Source organism: Anser brachyrhynchus (assembly GCF_964034855.1).
Source record: "Anser brachyrhynchus genome assembly, chromosome: 5".
In the NCBI taxonomy this organism is placed as follows: domain Eukaryota; kingdom Metazoa; phylum Chordata; class Aves; order Anseriformes; family Anatidae; genus Anser; species Anser brachyrhynchus.
In genome coordinates, this window is record NC_137699.1 from 57,868,431 (window position 1) to 57,888,817 (window position 20,387).

The window sequence follows — 20,387 nt, forward strand, 5'->3', positions numbered from 1 at the left end:
TCTTAATATAGATTTTAAAACACGTTAGAATCTATTTCAATAGCTACTTAAAATACTGCAGCAAATGTTATGTAGAAAACTCCACAGTCAAATCAGCAAAATATATAACATTAATTACCATTCAATTAAAAGAAGCATTAATTATGCCCTAAATATATGAAGAGACCAAATGGCACAAGCTCTTATATTTCATATTAATAGAATGTAAAAGCCCATCACGAGCAACTTATACCAGAACAGTAAGAATCAGAGGTGGAACAAGCTTGGCACAGAAAAGCCAGGCAGTTTTCTAGTGCTGTAACAAACTGCTCTTAAGAGCGCAATGCTACTTTTTTTCCAGTTCTAGCAATAGTTGAATTCTCACTTGGAATTCCATCCTGCAATTATCAGTTTTTCATTCCTAAATTCTTAATAAATACTCCTTTTGCTTGCTGAAAATTACACCTTACACATACTTTCAGATGTCCATGTTTCTCCAACACACTGCTTAGAACATTAATTCACGTTCAAGCCACTTCAGAAATCTGTGACACACAAAAAATGCAGTGTTTTTACTTACCTGTAAGAAGTGATCTTCCTTAGGTTTGTAACAGGAACACGATAGCCACACTCTTCTAAGATCTCCTCGCATGCAATTTCTTCTAAAGAAAGGTCTGGCTTGTCTACAATGCCAGCACAGAGTTCATATGTCACTCCTACCACAGCAGGTAAGGGATCCTCTACACGAGATAAACTCTCCTTGTCCTGGTTCTCAAAGAGTTGAGGACGATGTCTTTCTAGTTCGCACATGTAAACAGCTTAAAAAAAAAAAAAAGGAAAAGAAAAGTTTTTTGAGTTTATTCATATTAAATGGAAAAAATATATAACATATGAATTTTGCCTGGGAATTTACAGCCATCAGAGCATTGAGAGCAGCAAGTATTCAGTAGTATTATCTATTAAAATGATCACACTCTGAAAACGGACTGAAAACTTTAGAGAATAAAAGTTCTTTTGCCACTTCTGTAAATTTATTCTTTGAGCTCTATTTGTGCTTATATCATTTGAAATAAGTTCATGCATACCTTTAAAAAATAAAAAACAAAAATAGGAAGCTAGTTCATCCAAGAAGTCTACATCCCACAAGCTCCGAACAGCTTCCATTTGCTGGGCAATGTGGATATCAGGATTTAATTTAAACTATGCAATTATTTTGCAGGAAAGTTGTGTTGTACATTATGTACCATGTGCACAATGATGAGTCTTTCAGCCTGTCAACTCAGCTGTTATTTAGAAAGGGTATGAAAAGCATGTATGTTTGTTTGAAAAAAAAAAAAATCCTCTTTTGAACATATAGTTCCTTGCACAGATTCCTGTGTGGAGTTTGAAAAAGACTTCTTGAATTAATCTACAAACAGCTGCCACTGTAATGGACTCCTAAAGAAAGTGCAAATGCCAGATTTTAGCCCTCATTTAAGCAAAACCTCTCGCTGATGTCAGCAGAAATTTTGCCTGAGTTAGAACTGCAGGACTGGATGCAAACACATAAAGAATCATTGTTGACAATTCCAGATCACGGTAACTTTAATTTACAGGTATAATTCCATTTAAAATGTCATGTCTACCCCCTTATTTTTCTTGAAACGTTACCATGAGGGTGTCATAAACCACCCTGAATAAAACTATTTTAAAATCTGAAACAATTTTTATTCCATTAAAATATTTTACATCCATATTTCATGTATGTGTAACATGGTTTTCAAATGAGCTCACCCTTTATTTCCCCTTCTAAATCTTCTACAGCTGGCATATAAAAGAGCTCAAGTTCAATGGACAACCTTTTGTTCTTCCAGTTACTGCATTTAGCTCATTATTTCTTAAAACTGTGGTACACAATCAGATCCCTAAAGAAACGTAGTGTAAAAGTAAAGTAGCACAGTGACAACTTCTCAAGCACTTTCTGTATCCCAGAAATTGGTGCCTAGGCTTCTTCTGTAAGACTGCTTGTGACAACTCAGAAGGGTCGTACAGAAGACCAGCACTTCATGGGAGCTGTCAGTCTACATAGAAACATGAAGTGCAGAGTGCCCAAAAATTTAGCATTGTCCAGAACTCAAGACCTTCAAAGCTGTTTGTAGTAGGTACGCCTAGGCCCTTGAGATGCAAGCATTTAAGGAAAAAAGCCTCCAGTTTTAACTGAAAGACATGGTAGAGCTCAATTTTCTTCTTAAAATGCAGTAAAGAGGAGGACAAAAAGAGTAGTCAATGCAGAGTCTGAGGGGCAGATCCTTGAAAGGTGAATATTGTTGTTAATCCAAAAAATTTTAAAAGCTGTGGCAATTATCACAAATGACAACTGCCTTTGGGATCCTGCTGAGATGAGCAGAATACTCTGAAGATTGTGTTGATTTGTCAGTACTGACATATCTTTATCAGCAAATACAGAAGGGCACAAAGCATACATTCCAGTAGAGGACTTAGGCACCAAACCAGGATGCAGGTAAGAGTGTGGGAACAGAAATATGAAACTGTGATTACAGTAACTCTCTGTTACAAGGCTGCTGAATCCCTGAAACCCATCCTGTCATTCCAGCAAGCACCTGCCATTCTCCTCCTCCCCCGGCACAACTGGGCTCCATGTGGATCAAAGTTACATTCCTGGAAGGACCCAGTCGAGCAGTCCTCCTCAGAGCAAAACCCTGGAATATGCCAGCACTCAAAGCACACTAACAGCTTTTCTCTGTAGATAAGGAAGAAAACAAGCAGTACTCGTCACTTCTTTAAAGGAGTCCAAAAATTAGAGAGCGTTCACTACAGAATCACGTAGGAATTCATTATCACCAAGCCTGGAAAGGTTCAGACTCAATTTCTGTCTCATATAGAAGCAAAACCTAGAAGGCCAAGTACCCTGCTAATATTAGGGAACAGAGGAGTCCCCCATCTCTCTCCTGCAGGTGGAAAACTGACTGCACAGCTGACATGCCAGGGGACATAAAGTCATGGATGAAGTATCGGCCTGTGGTCTGTTGGCTAGGGCATGCCCTTTGGATGGAAACCTGGGACTTTCCTCTTTCTCATCACAGGTTGTCAACTTACTGCAAAAGCATGAAGAGTTCATACAGCAGAAACTAGAACCCAGGACTCGGCTGCCAGCCCCGTGGCCCACCCACCGGTGCTGTGTCTGGTTGCTCTCTCTCGTCCTCTGATGGCTTACGCTACTTCGGTCAGACAGAGCCACTTCTTCACCACCAGGCAGCCTCCTCCATCGTCAGATGCATGCATGCAACCAGCAGCAGTGCAGCGAGGACTCAACCATCTACTGCTCATTAAGCGCCTTGACTAATTACCCTGGAGAAGCTCAGCTATGAGGAGTCTCAGAGTGGAGACTGTACAGAACTGAGGTACTTGCCCTTCTTCCTGTAAATGTGGGATGAAGGAAGGGCAGCTCAACTGAACTGGTCAAATAAGATGGTAACAGCTATTCAGAGCAGTCTTTTTAGATGACCCGTACAGGGATTTGTTTGCTCTTGCTAGAGAGAATAAAGTAACAGTCTGGACTTGGAGGGGTTAGTGGGGTTTAGCTGACTGGGGAACGTGATAGCTTCCATGTAAACTTCTGATTTCTCTTTGATTACACCAGAGTTTAGTGTCTCCTGAAACAGAATGTGGCTTATGACTCAAATCTTTGATACTGCTTACTCTGAGTCAATGCAAAAACAAACATCACAATCCACTGAAAGGTCACTATTCTTACAGTGAAAAAAAACAGGGCACATGTCCATAGGTACTAAGGCTAGCCTTACCCTAGAACATACAATTTTATTATATTTGAGAATGTGCGGCCATCTAACTGCTATAATGAGCATTGCCTGAAACCTTGGTCACTAAGTAATGAGTGAGGAACTAACATGGAAACTACTGAGATACAAGTGTAACTTTCCATTCTCCATGCTCTTTCCAAATGCCAATTTTATGACCATTCAAGGTGGCCTAAGTCTACAGTACACTGGAAAATACAGTCCTGCGTGTCTCACCAAGGCTGCATGCTCCTGCCACCCTTCAAGCTACCACGAGCTCTTTCAGGACGGCCAGATAAGCTGCCTAACCCTCCACCTTATCTGCCTGCAGCCGTATCAGACCTCTGCTGGGGCTGCATAAGGGTCGGTGCCGCCAAAGGGAACCGGGTGGGAATGTGCGTACGAAGCGGGACAACTGCCTGCAGAAGCAGCGCGGACTTAAATGGGAAAACCTGACCGTGACTCCACACCCTCAGGAAAGGCGAGCACAGATGTCACCCGCCACGCGTGCAGGGGACGTGCCTGGTGCCTGAGCTGCAGCTGTTTGCTCACCAGAAAAGGGCTGCGTTATCGCCTTCCTGGTGGGACCTTGGCAGGGGCGAGCAATGAGAAAGTCTCAGCCTTCACTTCTGCTCTCTGAAACAGGCACCAAGGCAGACAATAACCAGCTGATGGAAATGTAATAATAGTGATGTGAGTCATGGAGGGGCATTGTTGCATTCACTGGGCTGCTATGGGATGTCTGACCGACCACCGGTCCCTACGGCCAGGAGTCTGAACAGCTCCAGCCTCTGGAACAGTTCAACTCCAAGAACAATCCAGTCTGTTGAGGCAGATTTGACATTTCCATGGAAACGATATAATGGACTTGCCTGTGTTGCTATTACGTACGTACATTTATATATGTATGCATATACATGTAGGCTTTTGCCTAAGACTGCCTCAAATTGATGAACAGCTATATGAGCGATTTTATTCAGCTGGCAAATAAAAGGCACTGAATTATGGATAAACAGATAAACAAACTCTCCATGTAATAATCAACACAGTGCTTCGTGAGGAATACGCACTATTATTATAACAGTGCTGCACAAAACAGAGCCTATCAAGCTCTGTTGGTAAGCAAGGACAGCATGACACCACGCTAGAAAGTTTTCAATAAAGTCTATCATAAACAGTCTTGGAACGGTTTCTTAGCAACAGTCAGTGAAATATCTTGTGATTTTTTAATTAGCATGCAAACAATATGCATTTCATTTTTAACTTCCAAAAAGTAAATATTGCTTGGAATTTAAAAAAAAAAAGATATAAAAAGTCCGAAAAATATAGCATATTAACTTAAATTCATAATATCTCATAAAATGAAACTGTCCACGTATTAGTGAAACAATAGCATAAACAGTCCTGAATTTTTATCATTTTAAATTTGCAGGTATATAAAACACAATAACACATAAACTGCTTTAATTTAAAATAAAAATAAAAAGAAGGAATATTGTGATTCTGAACAAAAGCCCCCAGCTAAATACTAGATAGGTAAAGAAGGAGCTTCAAATAAATACAACTTATTGCATGATCATCATAGAGCTGTTTGAAATTTCATCCAAAAGAGCACAATGACAAGCCCGAAAGCAGAACGTGAGGCTACCCTGATCATTCGTTTCATCTGTAATGGAAATTTCCTTGGTTAGAAATTCCAACCTATTGAAAAGTGTAGGCTATCGTACAAAGAACAGAATATAGAACAAAGATTTTATCACCACAGATGCACCAACTTTTAACTGCTAAACCCTTAAAGCTTGCTTCACAAGAGAGCAAAAGTAAATCTAAAAAAAGAGGATTACCTGGGCGGAACTGCTTCACCACTACAAAGCACTGCCGAGAAGTATTAAAGATCAGGATTGACACACTGAGGAAGAAGATAAAAAACAAAAGATCAATGCTTTATGAAGGATTAATGCAGCACTATTAAACTTACATCTTGAGAATTTCATTTTAACTGCATAAATACATAGAAGATTTATTACTAGAGACACAATGCAACAAGATTCTTGACCAAAATCCATCAAGAGGAATAGATAATGGGTCATGTTCCCAAAGCAAGTCACTTTTGTCTCCTGCCATATAGATAAAGTAACTCGCCAATCAATTCTTCTCTCCAACAGGAAAAAAAAAAAAAGAAAGACCAACTCTAGGGACATGGCTACAAGACAGCAATAACAAGAAAAGAATTTCTTAAAACCATTTTCTTCCCTCCTAACAGGCCCACATTAGGATAATCTAAATTTTAGGAACAATCCAGCCCAATTCACAACCAGACTTCCATATAAGCACTGAGCATCACCTATCTGTGGCCACTTGCTGAACTGGGGCCTTAAAAAAGACACTATCCAAGTCCAATTTTGTCCAAATTTAAATCAGAAGCAGTTTTAACTGCTACCACATTGTGTGGTTTAAAAGTCAGATTTTAATCTTTCCCCCATCCTCCTGACTGTTTGAAATAAATGTCATAGGGAAACCTGATGGGCTGAGTATTCAGAGATGCTCATAAAGTGTGAAGTACTGAAGTTTCCCACTCTTTTTTCCAGTAAAATTACACTTTGATTTTACTAGTTAAAAAGAAAAAAAAAAAGGAAAACAGACAAAAGTCTCCCTCCTAAGTTGGTAGCCCATTAAAACCTGCAAAAACAAGCATGTATTATGCTTATTACCATAGCAGCATTATGTCATTTGTTATATATTTGTCACTGTATGCAATGGGAAAGTTAATTCATTATTCTACAAATTCTACAATAGATTATACTAACAATAGCATATTTGCAGAGTTTAGTCAAACTTTTAACTTTCCTTGTAAAAGAGCTGTATATTTATTTTCACTATTTGATTTTATAATGCAGTCTCAAGCTGCCAGAGTAACTGCTACTTGATGATTATCAAAAATAATATTAATGTTTATTATAATAATATATAAAGACCAAAACAGAAGGGGGAAGTCCAGATGTTAACGTTTATATTCATGGTTGTTATTCTCAAAGAGCTATACGGCATATTGATGGCTTCCTGCCCCACGAGATGTCATTTGCAGGCAATTTTCAAGCAAAGGTTTTAGCCTTTGGAGACACTGAAAGTGAATATTCGTTCTTTTTGTAGAATTGGGGGTTCTTTCTGACACAACCCCAAAGTATCTGGGAGCTGCAGTGTGGGCTGCTAGAAGAGATGAAGTTAAACTACAGTCTATAATGTTTTTAAATTTAATTATTATTCTTTAATTATTTTCTTTTTTTCCCCCTTTATGTGGCCATTCATTTTTGCACGAGCAGTACTGTCTGAGGGTAGACATGGCACAAAAGGGGATAAGGAATTACTGCTACTGAATATATATATATATATTTATGTATATGTATATGAATATGTATATATGTATATTGACCACCATTCCAAGGCAGAGTACGTTGCCTGAAACTGGAGACAGCAGCAGTCCAAGTCCAAGGTTAAAGGGAATGGTAGGGACTTCTAAAGGATGCAGTTGCCCTTTGCCTTTCTTCACAGCCACCACCCCAGGCCCAATTTTTCCTTTGGCACGCCTTCTTCAGCATGTCTCATTAAATAACTCGTACCAACTCATTAAAAATGGCTCAGCTATTAGACATTATTTTTTTTCCCTAAGAGTCAATCATTTGAGATTTTTATGGAACAGATGGGAAAATTAAAAACAATCTGTCAGAATTAAGGAACAGGATCAAATTAAGCTGGAAAGGAGTAGCAGCAAGTTATTACAATTGTCTGCTTCTCACACCATCTTGAGATGAGAGGGTACAGAAATGGCACAAATCTGCAGAACTTTCTATTTAATTACTTCTAGTTTTCTGAGAGACTGACAAACAATTTTGAACATAAATTTACATGTTTTAACAAACCGCAACACGCAAGTTCTAATAGTTCTTGTCAGACTTGGAGAGGAAAAAGTTCAAAATTAAAGCTTCTTGAGATGAGCGTGACCCTACAAATACTATTTGGTACTTTTTATTCCACAAGAAACAAGATAACATGAACTATTTCCACAGGTTACTACACTTATATCTTACAAAATGTCATTTAAAGCTGAATTCAGGAGAGTTATTTGAGGATTCCATAAACTAGGGCAAGGCCATTCAACTGATCTAACTGGAAGATCCCCACAGCCACTGCTTTCAGTGAGTTTCCTTACTGCTGCAAGAGCCCAAAGATGTGGTTTCAGGTCTCTGCTCTGGCATATAAGATTAGGAAAGTATATTCCAGAGTTTTACATCACCACACAAAGAACTTATTACAAAACTATTTCAAAAGTACTATTTTTACAGATGATACGGGCTATCAAAAAGTTCTATTACAAAAGCAGAGTTGCAAATGCATCTTTTAGTGGTAACATACCACAGGATATTAGATGAATATTTGATGTTTCAAGGCGATTCCCTTTAAAATATTACAACCTATCCTATTTTTAAATATTACATATCCATCTATGTATGTTAAAGTGATCAAAAAAGAGTAAACAAAAAATAAGCAATTAAAACTTACACAATGACTCTTGGGAACATCTCCACAAATAAAAGATATGGAAGATCAATGAAGCCTAGCTTGTGTGTTATCAAAAGGGAAAAAAAATAATAATAATCAAAAAAAAAATCACACAATCCCACTGGTGGCGGTGGGTGAGCTGAATTTCCTAAAAAAGTAGAAAATCTCAACAAGACATTAATCTGACATGGATATCAAAAGGTCCTAACCTAACAACAGGCTTCAGGTACACATGGGCCAAAAAGCTGCACAGTGCCACTTTTTTTTTTTTTTTTTTTTACAAAGGAAAAAAATAGTCTAATGTAAAAGGGTCAAGGTGGATCTGAAACTTGCCTCCACGCTTTAAAAACAAGGTGCACAACTAGAACAGCTTAGACCTACCACCCTTTTCGTTCTGGGTAGCGGGTCACTCCTCTTGCAATACTCTGCAGTTGTAAATCTTTGCTGGCTACCCCTGCAGCAGCTGACACGCAGGCAAACAGCTGGTGCAAAAGCCCAGGTCATTAATGCAAATGCCAAGCCACAGAGCCACAGACCTGCACCCGGGACACAGCGGGCTGAAACCTCGTATGCGGGGAGCACTTGGGGTACTTGGCACTGCTGGTGGGCTTGCTACGCGCCTGCAGGCAAGAGGTGGCAAAGGAGAACACCCTCCAAAACACCCTGTACATATATTTGCTTCTGTAAAACACGGATCGCCTTCGAGCAATAATGGAGCCCTGGCTCCTCCGTGCTGCGTTTCTCAGAGGCCGCTTTAAGGACTACCACTGAACAGAAACAAACCGCATTAGTGATGCCACGGTCTGTACAGTGTCTTCCAGCGCTGGTGATGACCACAGACCTGCTCAGCCTTCAGGCCAGCTCCTCCTCGCTTCAGACGTACAATAAATCACTGCTCCAGTGACCAGAGGCTTTCTCCCAGAGAAGGCATGCACATAAACAGAGCACTGTGCAGTAACACAGGACACTGTTCTTTCTATAAATATAGCAACAATTAGTGTAGCCTTAAAGTATTTTAAGAAGGATAAATACCTAAAATGTCAGCAAGATGTATCTAGAAAAAAAAGCTAGCCTGTGCTAATCATGTTTGCTGGTACTTAATAGAGCATTTTCTTAGAGGGATTGAACTATTCAAGGCCAGGATCTCACCTAGCAGTTAACCAGTAGAATTCAAAGAAAAGCCTGACTGAAGTAACTAAGCTTTCTTTAGGCTTCTCTAATGGCTATCAGGCTTCCCTAAAATGTCAAAGTCAACGAGCAGAAAACGCATGCAGCTCACTCCTGGCCATCTACGACACAGGATTCCAGACTCTTCATTCCTCTTCCACCTTTAAGAATCCCAACAAGAGAGAAGATCCCCAGCAGAATACTTCCCTGAGAGCTGAGAACACCTCTTGCAGGAGTTTAGAAAACGACTCCATTGTGTGCCACTGACCTAGAAAACCACTTCCAAGTGTTTCTTTCCCCCAGCATAGTACACCTCTGTATTTATTGAGCTCCTGGCAACTGATGCTTTGTGACATTTTAGCAGAGCAGACACGGGCGGAGAAATGATATTACAGCTTCACACCCTCGAGGCTGAAAAACGAAGGTGATGCTTCCTTCTAGGAGCCATGTAAAAAACACAGTACGTGACCACAGCAGGTACGAGGTAGGGGACAGACGAAAACTGACATCCTGTTAACATGTGCACACACATAAGGAAGGACAGAAAGTTAATTCTGTTGAATTACATCCTAGCAATTAAGATCAGCAAGCAAGCTACAAGAACAGGTACTTCTTGAGATCCAGTGCTTCAAGGATGTTATTGTGTTTGGTTTTGGCTGAGGTACGTGCTTTGTATTTTGCTGTTGCTTTTTTGGGGATAGAAATAGAATTTCACTTTGTAGTCGTTGGTTTTGTCATTTTCTGTCTTGATGATTTGTCAGTTGTTAACCTGGCATACAGTTAATCCACAAGCACATGCTAACACTTCCTAATTGCTTTTCAAGAGACAAACTTTTAGAATCCCTTAATAAAAAGATTAATTCAGCCTTTCGTTATTCTTACATGTGACCTTAACGCATACTTTACAAATCTGTATTTGCAAAATAAGTAAATAAATAAATCACAGTTTAGTAACAGCAAAGAAAAGGACAAGATACTCTTGTGTTTCTGTGAATGAAATAAGACTCTCAAGACTGGAGATTAAGCTTTTTAAAGATAATCTTGCACTAATACTATAGTATGCTAAGTAATTGATGGGGTAATCAGGGCAAAGAAACCGGCCCTTCTTTAATCATTTTAAGAGCAAGTCAGGATATTGTTTTGTAGATGTCTAGCATGGGTATGAGTGTATCACACACAAATTCTGATCAAAACTGAATAATGGAAGATAAAGCACATAAAAAAGACTGGCATTAACACTGAAAGCCAGGGCTTCCCAGCTATTAACCCCAGCTCCTTCCACCTACCTTTAAAGGCTAAAAATTATCGCATAATTAGTTGAAAGTCTGTAATATTCTTTGTGCTGCTTAGGAGTGACAATCTCCTGCACCATAGTGGAAACTCAAAAATATAATATTATTTGATTAATTAAAAAAAAAAAGGGGGAAAAATTAACCAAGCACCCACAACACTGTCAGAGCCTGTGCTAATTCAATGCCATTCTCAAAGACACTGAAAATAGAATGGACGATGAAAATAAAATTCCAAAAAGGAATACAAAAATGGCATGCAAGAATAAAAGCAATGTACTTAAGTCCCCTCAACTCTCAGCATATTTGGTATTAAAAATCCCCATGATGCAACCAAAAGAAAATAATCAATTGTAGTGTGCAACCATAGAAGTATTTAGGGAGATGTACTCATCTCAGCTCGAGAGCACATGAATACAAAACATACACATAGTATTTTTGCCTTATATGGTTTGTAAGGGAGCAAACGGCAAGATTCATGAATTGCTCAAGAAGGAAAGTAAGAGAAAAATATATCACTTAGATGTGCCACAATTGTTTTAGCTTTAAAGTATAAATTTATTTTTTCTTAAAGTTACATGAATTTGGCTTTCTTTATTTATACAGAGTTGACGAAATGATCTTTCACATTATTTTCTGTGTCAGATCTATAACTCCATTTAGTCTTTTTTTTTTTTTTTTAATTATTACCTTTGAGAAACACCCCAGATCAGGATTAAAGCATGCTAGTGAACAAGCATCCTTTTCTTTTTCAAATCAGAAATGACTGAGCTTTCAGTTTTAAAGCAACAAACAAGCAAACAAATAGACCTGTTTGTGAGCTGACAATCAGAAGTAATTGTAAGGGAGGATTCATCCTCCAGGAGGGCCTACTTCATCTTAAGTTATTTCAAAATTATTTTTGGTGACCACAAGCAAGAATTGCATACACAGCCTCTGTGCTACTTCTGTATTCAAATTAACCATCCACAGTTGGACACGTCCCTGAAAATTTACAACTTGGTATCTAAAGTGCTGTCGTCTTCCTTTTATCAGAGAAGCACAGTATCGTAAGCCAGAGAAAACAGGCCCTTCGTTTCAGAGCAGACATGTAATAAAGCTGTACCCTTTGATTATTCTCCAGTGCAATTCCTTTAGTTTCCCAGAGCTTTAACTATAATGCAGATAGTCCTGAGATTAAACGTGGGCTTGCACAATCTTTATTGGTTCATTTAAGTCTTCCTTCAAAGCATTTTACATTTTTCAAAGGCCAGCACCAATCCAATTGGCTGCTTAAAATGCAGCCTATTACAAAAGCAAAGCTATAAGCTCCTGACAAAAACATTCAGCCTTTCATACTAATCACAGATAAAGTGGATTTGGCAAAAGATAATTAGAGACGTCTAGAAGACTTCTGTATTCAGATGAAATGTGAAAGCTTCCTCCTATACAATTTAAATATTTAATATCAAGTAAAACCAGAATAAAGTGGTGAGATGCATATGCTTGGGGAAACGTTACACTGGGAAAAATCAAAAGGAAGACTGGTTTCAGAAAAGTGAAGTGCAGCAGGAAGTTGTTCGTGACACCATAGAGCAGGAAGCATGTGTTTGGTTAATCATCGGCCTGGTAGAAGAATGAATTAAGAAGTGCTAACAAAGCCATACACATACACTTCTAAAACATTCCCTATCTCCTTGCAAAGCAGTAATTAGTCCCCTATTCAAAGAATAAGATGCGGGACAACTTGTTTGGAATAAACAATCCTCCCAGCACCCTGTTTTCATCTAACAAAGAAAAAAAAAAAATAGAAAAGTAAATTCAACTGCAAAATAAATGAGACATCAAAGCACGTTGCTTTCAATAACATTCTTTAAGTGTCATATCTTGGCCCGTATCCCAGGATACCCTTGGAAATGACACACTGCATCTTAATGGGATTCTTTCAACAAAATATTTTAATAAATAAATTCAGGTTTTATTCTTAACTTATTTCATTAAATAAATCTTTGTAGGCATTACGCACAACACATGTCAGAATCTGATGGGCTTTTGTTCCAATTCCTAATTATTTTTGTGAAACTACTGCTTATAAATGCTATCACATAATAAGACCACCAAGTGATCTATCTAAAAGGCAGAAGTACGACTCCGTCCTGAAATGGCAAAAAGAAAACTCTTAAAACAACTTGAGAATTCAAGCATAGTGCACAGAATAAAAATTTCAAGTGTTCTGCTCAAGCTAAAATAAGGGACAAACCAGCAACGTTCTTTCATACCTATCAAAAATCAAATATGAAGTGAATAGCAGGCATAAAAGCATATTTTTCACGTATAAATGTACAGTCCTATAGTTCCCTTTCTGGAATAATGGATTCAATAGTTTCTTCTTTTCCACGAGATATTTTCCGATAAAATTCGAAAACACGGGCACTCAGATTAGAAAACATTTCCTAGTTTTCGTAAAATTACTTTTATAATCCCAGATGCAGGCCATGACTATGTTACTGTCTCTAGACCATGTAAGCACTTTTGACACTCCTTTCAGACAAACAGATTTAATTCAAAACCACATGGAAGGAAATTCTTCTTGAAAGGTTCTTCTTGACTAGAAGAGAATTAGTATGTCCACGTATTTTAATACTGAAAAATATTGAAAAATGAAATTCTGCATGTTGTAAAAAATAGATGTCTCTACTTTGGCCACCATAAACCTGTATGTAGAAATTTGTGACTTGTCAACCAACACTTTTATGTACCTGCTTAGTTTAAAATATTTCTATTGATTCGGTTCTTAAAATTAGACAAACATTTAACTTTCTAATGAATCAATGCCCTGAACAAAGATTTTATTGCCATTTTACCCTATCCAGTGATAGGGCAGAGTTGAGTTTATATGCTATACGGCGTTTTAATGGCAGATACTTAGAAAGGGGAAAATCAGAACCTGAAAACCTGGCTTATGATTTTGTGTTTTTCTCTGATAACTTTACAGCATCAAACACATTTATTTTTGCCTTGTTGCTACGATTTTGTTTAGATCAGATCCTAAGGTAACAATATAATAAGACATCTAAAAGACAGTAAATATGCCTGAAGAATTCCTGGCACACCAGCAGAGGATATGTCAAATCTTTGCTTAAAAAAAAGAAAACAACAGCAAAAAAACAACAAACAAGCATAAATGTATTTTATTTGCAAATATCATATGTAAACAAATCGTGTAATTACTTGGGTTGAAAGGAAATCAACAGGCTTCTAAGATTTTTCCTTCTAATGGCAGGAAAAATATCATTATCCTGATAGCATCCTTGATAAACAGATACCAAGTCTAGACCTGAGCATTTCCAGTGACAGCGATTACAGAACATGCCTTCCCAGATTGTCTTATTGCCCATTGTTAAAAACGGTTTCTTAGTGTTTCATTTATGAAATACTTTCTGTATGACACCATTCTTTCTTGTTCTGTCATTGATTACTGATGAAATTAGATGATTCTGGCCTGCTTTAGAGCATTCCTTTCAATTTTTGTGATAAGCAGTAATTTCTCTCTTCGGTTGTATTATCCTTTGCAAGAACATGCCCAGCTATCATTACTTTTTCTCTCAGCTATTATTTCCCTAAACTTTTCATCATTTTTGTTGTTTGTTGAACTACATCCAGTTTATTTTAAACAGCGCATTATCTTCTGCACTATCTTTGAAGATAATCATGAGAACTCCACTCCATTGACACCCTGGAGGAGATGTTACAAAGGCAGACAAGGTTTAGACAAGGTTTATACCACAAAAGCCTATCATTACACATAAAAGGCACTTGCCACCCAAGAAAGGTTATTTTTTAACTTAAAAAGATGCTAAAAGGCTGTATTTTACCCATCTTAAAGCTACTGTGCTAATTCTTGCGCAAAGGAAGCATCTGAGTTAAATTTCATGGTGTCTTATAATACACTAGGACATAAACCAGAAAAATACATACGGGATTAAATTTCCATAAAGCCCAAACGATCCGGCATATGAAACAGGAGAAGGAATTTAATCCACTCCTATAATGTGGTCAGGGCACATGACTTCCACCCCGTCTCCAGAGCTGCCTGCTGCAGCCCCTGAGCCGCAATAGCAGCCGGCTGCCCCTGGCGAGGCAAAAAGGGGCAGCGGGGACGCGGCAGCCCCTATGGCAGCGTGCTGCAGGTACCTCCCAAGGGTGTTCATCTTCCCACTCCATGTCTCTGTCTTGTCCCACGGGTGTCAAGAACCCGCAGGGGACGACACGCCGGCGTGCGGATGTCCTCCGCTCCCTTCAGCGCGCAAACTGCCTCCTGATGGCAACCCGTGCTTTGCAGTTCTCTTTGCAGGACATAAAGCATCTTTTCTGAGTGAGCGGTTCAATTAAGAATGAAGTTGCTTTAAATGAGAAATAAATCGATCTCTTAAAAGAAAATCCTCTCATACGGCAGGAATATTACTTCCCCCTCTCTTTACAGAAATGAGAAAAGAAAGTTTTTTCCGTTAAGAATTTTTAAGTCGAACTACTCCTGAGCCACTGTGACATGTTTTTGTAGTTAAAACCAAAGTATAACAAGGGTGCAACGCACATGCAAAGTTTAATTTTTTTGGTCCTACTGCCTTTTCCCTCTCACATGATATTTTCAGGGTTAGGAGGAACTCACACAACACTCTTACAGGCAATTCAGTCTCCTCAATTTATTTCCCTTTTGAAGTAGTGTACTTTACAGTGAAAGTTTAATTCTTTTAAATAGACAACTAGCCATCAGTTTGCTTAATATCCTTTCACAACACAAGCTGTCCTTTTCCTTGTCAGCTAGCAAAAGGTTCCTGTTCCTGAACATTATTACTCAAAGCACAAAAGCAAGCACATGACTCTGCACTGACCTTCATCTGTTCCCAAATTATGTCTTTTAAAAGCCTTGAATCTGTTTAAGGGGAGCTGCTGAAACCTGAAACGAACTGGGTCTATTGCTTTATAAAGTAGATGAATGTAAATCTGAAGTATTACATTTCAGGGTCTTACGGTACTAAATATAGCAAAATTAGGATGAGGGGGGAATACAACTGGAGCGTGACTCTGGTTTTAGAGACTTTTTTTTTTTTGTTACAAGCATGGATGATTACTTTGTAATATTTGGCATATTTCTATTTCTGACAGAAAATCACTATAAACTTGCAGAATTAAAGTGCACTCCTGATCAGGTATTTTACTTTTAATAGCAGTGATCTTAAAGACAAACAAACAAACAAACAAACAAACAAAAAACCCTCCCTCCCAGAAATCACTGCTGATTGCTAACTAGCTTTGATAGACTCAAATCTAAGAAGCACCTTGCATTAATGATTCTATGATTTAAATATTTCATCTCTTGTATTCTGTGTGATTCTCTTAAGGATGTGTTTAATAATGTGGAAAAAAATTCACCTGAGTATTCAGAGGAAAATTAAAGTTAACTATAAAAAAAGCACAATGAAGTTAATGCAGAAAGCATCTTCTCCTGTGTGTTACTGCCTGACACAACAGGCCATAATTATCTAACACTTATGAGCACCACCTCAATAAACTTTTTAAGTACTTTTAATGGAGAAGAGGTAATCAAGATTTTTTTTTCTTCATTTACTTTCAGTAAATTTCAGCATTATTTCTAAAGACATGATAAAAACCTGTAGTGAGCTCTGATACTCTTCAACTGCATGTGTCAAAGAATCATTAACTTAAATGTGACTCCACAGGACCAGAACAATAGTGAACACCTTATTTACGGATAGAAAAGTGGCTTTCAAGTTGACAGATTTCTTGACAAGTTTACATTTTTTTTGACAGTTATCATATGAGAACTGCAACTTTCATAAAGTGTATTTAATTTTCTTCTGAAGTCATAGAAACTTTCAGGTTATAAGAGACTTTTGGAGATCATCCGATCCAATCTCTTGCTCGAAATAGGCGAACTTCTAAGTTAGGTCTGGTTTCTCTGAGCCCTGTCCACTTCAGGTTTGAATTCCTCCTAGGATGGAGACTCCTCTGCCTCTCTGGGCAGAACGTTCCCGGATTTAGCTACTCTCCGTGTGCATGCGTATGTCTTTGTGTCCTGGGTCTTCCTTCTATTACAATTTAAACCCAAATAGGGTAGGAAATGCTGCTTCTTTTGTCTATAGTGGTACTCAACTGACTCTGGCAGCACAGGTTTGGAAGCTTTGCCTTAGTAACAGTTTACAGCGTGACCAGTAATAATTTCACCCCAAAAAAATTTTTTTTTGGTCTTTAAATGGTACAGAGGAATTAAGAGTAAGCATAAATTACAAACTAAATAAAGCAGAGGCGACTCCAGACATACCCTAGTTTTGAATGCTCTTAAGAAAGCTCAGGAGCCACACAGTATGGGCTCAAACTCAGATCTGCAGTAACTAAGAAGGAGGGGGGAAAAAAAAAAAAAAAGGAAAATCTAATTAAAAGTTGCCCTATTTTAGCTTGCACTAGTGTTACGCCACATGTGTACAGATAAATGATTTTGTGTTGAGCCCTACTGGAATACATTGAGATATGTAGGTGACTCACACCTAAGGCAAATGAAATGACTACTGCAGTCCTCGTGTTTTTGTCATCGTATTATTTAATCAGCTGTTCATCTGAACAGTTGGAAAGGATACATTTATACAGAAATAGCTTCAATTCACTTGCTAAATATTTTCCTGTATCAGGTCTATATTATAGTACAAATCTATTAAATGTTGGCTTATGCTGGCCTCATTCAAAATGAGAAAAAACACAAGGTTCCCAGAGGAACCAGAAAAGACAAGCTCTGAGTTTACTGTCACATGGCACTGAAGTCAGTCTTAAACACTTTCACTTGTGCTGCTGAAGGAGGATAACAGATAAGGCATGAATTAGGCTCAACGTCTGTTTTTATATGATTAGCAATTTTTTTTAATATTAGATATCATTAAATCCATTGCACATATCAATTTTATGTAAATATATAATACACACATATGCATACTTTGTAGATCTGTTGTTCCGATGTATATGTTCTATTTAAGTAAACAACCTCATTTAAAAAAAAATGGAGCATTTACCAGTGTTACAGCATTTTCAGTAATAAAATAAATTTTAAGTACTTTTGAAAAGTTATCTCAGTTATGGAAGACTCCTACAGTCTTTCTGAAGGAGACAGTTATCTCCTAACTTTGTGCACTAGGAAAAGGAAATCCTGACCAACAGGACACATGCCCTGAAAGCCCCTCCTCCCTCAATATTTTATCCCTCATTAACAGCAATGAACCTCCAAGGGCCCTCTAAGTACAAAGTCCTCTACACTTCAGCAACTAGACAAGATGACTTTTCCATATAACTAGCATCACAGCTGTCTTACAAAAATACAGTAAAATGTAGGGCTTCAAGGCATTATAAGGAATTCTGAACCTAACTAATCTTTCTGATAATAATTGACTTAGCATTCATAAAGGGAATGTATGAAAAAACGTGGTTTTCATATACAGAGGGTTCATATTATTACCTTAAGTTTCAGAAGTTGCAATGAATTTACTTGTGAAAGAGCGCGAGGCATTCTGCAGTTCAACAGTAGTCACTAATAAGTTAGGATGGCAGCTGTTGTACATCTGAAGCTAACAAATGTTATGTGACCAGAGATGACTGGCATGACATGTGGCTGTAGCCTTTTTATACAGTTATGTACTCAACTATTTTAAAAATGTTCACAAAAGTCCTTCAGAAATACTGTTCTCAAGAAGTTCATGGAAAACTGATCCTTTAATATTTACCCCACTCGGTTCATTGCATATGCTCACACATTATCACACAGTGATAATCTGAAGCTAAAACAAAAATAATAACATAAATTATTCTTCTGGAAGATATGTTCTTCCCAGCACTGTGACTTGAGGCTGGATTCACTTACTTGAAAGTACAAGGCATATATTAAATTTCCAGCAATCAATTATCATTTCAGCTTTTGTATCTGTGCTCATAAATCCTGGCACATGCCCATATGGATAGACAAAGTGCAAAGACAGAACTGTCTTCCAGGCAAATTCCAAAAGCAAGTGTGAAGTTCAGTAGTGAAATATCACTCCTTTTTCTTCCCTTAACCTCAGGCAGTACAGGCATTTTTAATCAATTTAATATTTTCTTAGTCTTCTTGGAACTTTTACCTTCATAAGCTTTAGATTGATAAAAAGTGTTGTTATCACTAAAGTGATATCAATATCCATTTCAAGAGCCTACATACAAAAACACTCACTGTAAGGATTTAGAAGGTTCTGACAGAGCAAAATTTCAGAAAATGCAATTGATTTTACCTACTTAACTCATACACAAGAAGAATACCTCTCTCAACATGACTCTGGTTGTGTCACAATTTCTTTTGCCATTAGTGCTTTCTACATTTTATACATTAATAAATTCAGAAAATCCTTTTTTCTAGGGAAAACCCGTTACCTCTGCTTTTGATTTTCCAATACCTGAATTTTCAGTAACTAGATTACATCTTTATACATTTAAAAAGAGACAAATACTTTACTACTTAATAATTCTGAGCCTGCGTCTGTATCATACATACCCTAGCTGTTATTATTTTGCATTCTTTAGAGTCAGGAGTAAACTACTTTACCTCCTTAATAGGAAAAATACAATTGGAAAGACAGAATAAAGTCAGAGGCCATCCATTTCTTCCTGTGTGATTAGGAGAGCATTTCGGTCTACAAAATGCATGGCCTGAAAAGGTTTCAGACATCTGCAAAGTCACGTGAATTAGGGTTTGCCTGAAACATCATTATGTAGTGGTGATGGAGAGGATTAAAATAAAAATAAAAAAGCACAATACTAAGATTTGATCAAACATGAAACAAAACCTCCACCTCATTCCAAATAATTGCCAGTGACAAAATCAAACGGTATGACCGTAACTTTAGACCTCTTTTTATGAGCCTTTGTAGAGCAATATTTGGGCTTGTATATTCACAGGTGAAGGAACATGATCACATATTTGGGCCCAGACTGTTTATCTACACAAATAACAGGGTTAACTATGTACAGACAGAGTCCTTCCCTCAGTCGATATATTCACACTCAAAGAAGAAAATTTCATACAATTCAAACGTTTAGTTCCATCTTTTATATCATTACATCATGTGCAGTATATCACGTGCCAACACTCTTAACATCTGAAAAGTCAGGCACAGACAAAACATACTGAAAGATGTAACAAACCATAAGATTTTAAAATTTCTGCTAATTCTGTTTAAAATAGTGAAGAAGTATCTGCATTATACAAGAAGAATTGAAGAGGAAGTTGGAGGAAAAACAAGAGACTCAATATACTAAGATTTGACCAGCGGAAGAGTATGAAATACAACATAAAGACAAAAGGAAATAATGTGATTCCATCTGTTACCTGTCATGTGTCCTCATAAAGTCCCAGAACTTCTTAGTGCCATTCTGTGGAAAAAATATATAAATACATCAGTAAAATTAATTCCAAATGAAAATTGACTATAATGAAATTGAACAAAAGTTTAGAAGGTATTTTTTGAACACTCAGTAGTGCTGGTTTTACTTACGATGTCATTATTCTGGATTTTGACAGTAAGTATTA

The 20,387-nt window shown here is 37.6% G+C and overlaps 1 protein-coding gene across 9 annotated transcripts in view; it reads right to left on the bottom strand.

The window, feature by feature from the left end:
• Positions 1–20,387, bottom strand: part of NUDT14 (nudix hydrolase 14) — a 60,173-nt gene that overhangs the window by 11,611 nt on the left and 28,175 nt on the right. For all 9 annotated transcript variants that reach the window (XM_080593029.1, XM_080593034.1, XM_080593036.1 and 6 more), the window contains exons 2-4: positions 20,187–20,230; positions 5,621–5,685; positions 560–797 (exon numbers count right to left, since the gene is read on the bottom strand). In XM_080593029.1, coding sequence (XP_080449155.1) covers positions 560–797; positions 5,621–5,685; positions 20,187–20,230 — 347 coding nt within the window. The remainder of the gene's footprint in view (positions 1–559; positions 798–5,620; positions 5,686–20,186; positions 20,231–20,387) is intronic.